Source organism: Spermophilus citellus (genome assembly GCF_964194105.1).
Source record: "Spermophilus citellus genome assembly, chromosome: 10".
Classification (NCBI taxonomy): Eukaryota; Metazoa; Chordata; class Mammalia; order Rodentia; family Sciuridae; genus Spermophilus; species Spermophilus citellus.
The window spans coordinates 75,081,843-75,087,842 of NC_138197.1; the positions used below are offsets into that span (position 1 = coordinate 75,081,843).

The following is a 6,000-nucleotide window of genomic DNA, read 5'->3' on the forward strand; positions in this document are numbered from 1 at the left end:
AATTTTTTTTGTTTTAATTTCATTGTTCTCAGCTCTGATTTTAATTATTTCCTGTGTTCTACTGCTATTGGTATTGACTTTTTCATCCTTTTCTATGGCTTTGAGATGTGTTGTTAACTCATATATTTGTTGACTTTTTCTTCTTTTAAGGAATGAACTCCATGCAATGAGTGCTTTCTGAGTGTCCTGGATATTTTGATATGTTGTATCTGTATTCTCATTCACCTCTAAAATTATTTAAATCTCCTCCTTGATGTCTTTTGCAACCTATTGATCATTCAGTAGTATATTATTTAGCCTCCAGGTGTTGGAGTATCTTTTGTTTCTTATTTTATCATTGATTTCTAATTTCATTCCATAATGATCTGATAGAATGCAGGGTAGTATCTCTACCTTTTTATATTTGCTAAGAGTTGCTTTGTGGTATAATATATGGTCTATTTTAGAATACATTCCATGTGATGCTGAGAAGAAAATGTATTCTCTAGTTGAAGGATGAAATATTCTATATATATATCAGTGAAGACTAAGTTATTGATTGTATTATCGAGTTCTATAGTTTCTTTGTTCAGCTTTGGTTTGGAAGACCCTAATCTACTGATGAAAGAGGTGTGTTAAAGACACCCAAAATTATTGAATTGTGGTCTATTTGACTCTTAAACTTGAGAAGAGATTGTTTAATGAATGTAGATACTCCATTGTTTGGAGCATATATATTTACAATTATATTTGTAATGGTTAATTCTTGTTGGAATATGGTTCCCTTGAGCAATATGTAACATCCTTCTTTATCCTTTTTGATTGACTTTACCTTGAAGTCTACTTTATTTGATATGAGGATGGAAACCTCTACTTGCTTTCACCATCCATGTGAGTGGTATGATTTTTTACCAACCCTTCACCTTCAGTCTGTGGATGTTTTTTCTTATGAGATGAGTCTCTTGGAGACAGCATATTGTTGAGTCTTTTTTTTTTTTTTGGTCCAATCTGCTAGTCTGTATCTTTTCATTGGTGATTTTAGGTCATTAATATTCAGGTTTATTATTGAGACATGATTTGTATTCCCAGCCATTTTTTTTATTTTTGGTATTTAATATGATTTGGTATCTCCTGTGATTAGACTTTCCTTTAGTGTAATACCTACCTCTGCTGATTTTCATCGTTGTTCTTTATTTCCTCTTTATGAAATATTTTGCTGAGGTTGTTCCGCAGTTCAGGCTTTCTAGTTGTAAAATTTTAACTTTTGTTTATCAAGGAAGGTTTTTATTTCATCATCATCGAATCTAAAGCTTAGCTTTGCTGCATTTCAGATTCTTGGTTGGCATCCATTTTATTTCAGAGCTTGGTATATGTTGTTCCATGATCTCCTGGCTTTGAGGGTCTGGGTGGAAAAATCTGCTGAGATACAAATTGATCTCTCAATGTTGTGATCGGGTTCCTCTCGTGGCTTTTAAGATTCTTTCCTTATTCTATATGCTAGGCATTTTCATTATAATGTGCCTTGGTGTAAATATGTTGTAATTTTGTATATTTGGTGTTCTACAAGCCTCTTGCATTTTGTTTTTGCAATTTGTTCTTCATGCTTGGGAAATTTTCTGATATTATCTAATTGAAGAGATTGTTCATTCCTTTGGTTTCAAATTCTGTGCCTTCTCTATCCCAATAACTCTTCGATTTGGCCTTTGGATGCTGTCCCATAATTCTTGGATGTTCTGTTCATGGTTTCTTACTATATTCACTGTGTAATCCACTTTATTTTCCAGATTATATACTTTGTCTTTATTATCAGACATTCTTTCTTTAACATGATCTAGACTGTTGGTTATGCTTTCTATTGAGTTTTTTATTTGGTTTCTTGTATACTTCATTTCAAGAATTTCTGAGTTTTTTTTTCAGAGTCTCTATCTCTCTTTTGAAGTAATCTTTTGCTACCTGTATTTGCTTTCTTATCTCTATTGGAGTGATCAATTTTTGTCTGTATTTGCTCATTTAGATAGTTCTTTATTTCACAGATTATGATTATTTTAATTATGAACCTTCTGAACTCCTTTTCTGACATTTCATCAACTTTGCTGTCCATAGGTTCTGTTATTACAGTATCCTGGTTTGTTTGGGACACTTTACTCCCTTGTTTTCTCATGTTGTCTATGTGTCTTCCTTTCTTGCACTTTGGATCTGAGATATTACAATTTCTTCCCTATATTCTTGTAGTACCCATGCAAATTGTCTGTACCTCAACTCTATGTTGGGCTTCCAGACCCTGCTGGTGTCCCTCAATCTATATTACTGCATCTGAAGTTGGTGATGGCAATAGCAGAGGTAACTCGAGATAATAGTTAAGGTGTCCCAAGATGGAAGCAATGTCTTACAGAGATAGGGCTGAAAGGCTGGGCCTCACACTCTCTTTTGGATGCCTGCTCTGAGAAGCAGCTGCTTCTAGGCCCTTTTTGCTGTCAAAGTTAGGATTAACTGTGTGGGGAAGTTAATGGCGATTAATGCAGTGTCTCAAGATGGAAGTGAGTTAGGCTTAGGCTCCCAGGGGAGGAACTCAGACCTACTCTGGACTTGGGTCCTACACAAGTCGGTGGGGGTGGATGTGGGCCAGGTCTGGCCTCCCGCAGTAGTCTACTGGTTGGAAGAGGTGGTCCTGTGCTGGAGTCTGGGCTCAGGTGGGTGTCTGCCCCCAGCGGAGGGGATGGACCCGGTTGTACTGTGAGCCTGGGACCCACCAGGGTGGTGTGGGCAGATCTGGGCTGGGTCTGGGCTCCTGGGGTAGTCTGCTGGTCAGAAGGGGCTGTCCTGTGCCTTCTCTTCACACTGAAATTTTTTCAGAGAATTTAAGAAATATTTTTAATTAAAAATAATTTTCTAAAATAGCCTTGCAATTAACTTATGGGAACATTTATGGGGAAAAGATATACTTAGACTATTGGACTCATTAAAACTAATATGACTTGTGATTTTAATCCAGGTCTCAGTTACACAGTATTTTCTAAGGAATTTTTACACATAGATTCTGATCTCTTAGTCATATTTTTACTGGAGATTTTTTTATGACTGTATTGATTGCTATCATATCTTTCATTATATTTTTTAATTATTTAGTATTAAAGTAAAGAAAAGCATGAATAAGCAAAACATCTGATTTTGAGTTTGTGATTTAAAAGGCATTTGCCATATCAAGAAATAGATGGGTCAACAAGAAATATTAGAGTTTCTACTTTGGCAGCACATATACTAAAATTGGAATGATACAGAGAATGTTGTCATGATCCATGTGCAATGATGACATGCAAATTTGTGAAACATTCAATTAAAAAATATTTCAAAAATTCAGGGAGAATAATGGGCTTTTAAATTATATTCAAAAGTAGTTTGCCACAAAATTTAAATAATTTTTAAATAATACAAACTCTTTAAACTATTTCTCTTTGTTTATCAAATATTTGCTGTGAAAATAACCAGAAAGATTTTCTGTTCAATAAAGTCCAGAGAGAATTCTCAAAGGATACATGCAACCAGACATGGAAAAAAACTTTGTATTTTAATTATTATTAGGCTATTTTGTTTATATCTTAGACTCTTTGTTTATATCTGAGGCTTCTGAAGTCCTCATGGACAATAGCCCAAGAGCCTGCATGTGAGTGACTTTATGATTATTCCTCTCTCAGTGGACTCCATCAGAGATGAGCAAAACTTTTATGATGAAATACTTTGTAAAAAGGTTTTATAGAATAAAAATAACTAAAGCCTTCAAAGACAACCTCTATTCTCGCAGATAATCATGGAACCTGGACGACACAAGATTGGAAAGGTCCTTAAATATCCATGGTTATTCCACTTTTTCTCATTTTAAGATGGATAAGTATACCAGAATTCAAAAAAATTGTTTTTTTAGATTTTTGACTTTGCCTGCCTTGACTACAGAGTGAGATCCCTTTAACTTAATAGACTCAGCCTTGTTAGAAATACATCTCTTGCAGTGGAAGAACTGAATTGTTTGCCAGTTTATTGACCCACTTTAAAAAGAGAGCCAAGAGATTATGAAATTTTTAAATTAATCAAATACTAATGAAAATGAATACTTCTTAAGGAGAAAATAAGATGTATTTATTTAGGAAATTCATTCATTTATTTTTAAAATATCTCTACATTATTTAGCTTTACTAGCTTTAAATTTTGTTTGATGCAACAAAATTGAATATGTTAATAAATCATTTTTTATACTTCTAAAGATTGCTGCATGAACAAGGAAACTAAATGGATCAAAGCAAAACAAGGTAAAAATATTTTTTAAATTGTTTGTTACTGTAATGTGATGATTCAAATACTGACATTGTTATAAAATAGTGGCTAAAGACAACATGGTATGATTATATATAATATTCGTAATTTAGAATATATGTAATACTGCTATGTTAGATAGAGATAATTCTTTAGCTGTAAATTATGACAAAATTAAGGAAGTGCAAAAATGAAATGATTAAAATTTGCTTCTTCCTAAAATGCCTTATACATTTTGATTTAAATACAAAGACAATGTGCTTGATAGAATTATAATTTCAGCAGCCTAGGGATATTGAATGCAAACTCTTGTTTGTTGATATGAAAATAGTTTCATGTGTAGTATTTCACCTGTAAATATTCTATTTCTACACTTAAAATACTATAATCAAAAAGAGAATTGTTTTGCCTTATGCCTCTCCTTAGGTTTCTGCCATGGTTGACCAGGGAAGAAACAATCACACAGAAGTTATTGACTTCATTCTCATAGGATTTGAGATCGGCCCAGAACTCCATCTTCTCCTCTTCCTGATATTTCTGCTTGTCTATGTTATGATCCTTCTAGGGAACATTGGGATGATGACCATTATCATGACTGACCCCCGGCTGAACACACCAATGTATTTCTTCCTAGGCAACCTGTCTTTTGTTGATCTCTTCTATTCATCTGTTATTGCACCCAAGGCTATGACCAACTTCTGGTCTGAAAGCAAGTCCATCTCCTTTGCAGGCTGTGTGGCCCAGCTCTTTCTATTTTCACTCTTCATTGTGACAGAGGGATTTCTCCTGGCAGCCATGGCTTATGATCGCTTCATTGCCATCTGCAACCCACTCCTCTATTCTGTTCAGATGTCAGCACGTCTTTGCACTCAGTTGGTGGCTGGGTCCTATTTTTTTGGCTGTGTAAGCTCAGTTCTTCTAACTAGCACAACATTTAATTTGTCCTTTTGTGCTTCTCGGACCATTGACCACTTTTATTGTGACAGTCGCCCACTTCAGAGATTATCTTGTTCTGACCCTTTTGTCCAGAAAATGGTAACTTTTACCTTATCTATCATCATTATCTTGCCAACCATCATAGTCATTGTTGTTTCTTACATGTATATTGTGTCCACAGTTCTAAAGATTCGCTCCGCCGAGGGCCGCAAGAAAGCCTTCTCCACTTGCAGCTCCCACCTGGGAGTCGTGAGTGTGCTGTACGGGGCTGTCATCTTCATGTACCTCACGCCTGACAGGTTTCCTGAACTGAGCAAAGTGGCCTCCTTATGTTACTCCCTAGTCACACCTATGTTGAACCCTTTGATTTACTCCCTGAGAAACAAAGATGTCAAAGAGGCTCTTAAAAAACTTCTAGGAAAGAAAAATGGTATTCTGTGATTCTTATTTCTGCTCAAACAGTTGTATTGTAGCTATTCGTTTCATACCTCTTGTGACCACTAATGTTATTCTCCTTAAGATGACAAAAGTACTGTTAGTAGCATTTTCCAGGTGATGTACCCTTGCCCAAGGGTCCTTCTTCCCCCTCTTGGACATCATTAATCCTGAAAATCCTGGATATGAGAGATGCTCTGGAAGTTAGGGAATTATTTTCAGGATAAACCCTCTCAATGATCTCTAATTACATTTTATTTCACAGAATCAATATGTATGCCATACTGTTGAACAATGTTTTCATATTTTATTATACTGTTCAAACAAATCTTTAACTAGTATGTG

General features: G+C 35.0%; 1 protein-coding gene across 1 annotated transcript; it reads left to right on the top strand.

Moving 5' to 3' along the window:
• Positions 1-4,716: 4,716 nt before the first annotated feature.
• On the top strand, positions 4,717-5,661 carry LOC308658881 (olfactory receptor 9K2-like; the record flags this gene model as incomplete). Its single annotated transcript, XM_081311791.1, has 1 exon — positions 4,717-5,661. The coding sequence occupies exon 1, from the start codon at positions 4,720-4,722 to the stop codon at positions 5,659-5,661; it is 942 nt and encodes a 313-aa protein (XP_081167917.1). The 5' UTR covers positions 4,717-4,719.
• Positions 5,662-6,000: the final 339 nt, after the last annotated feature.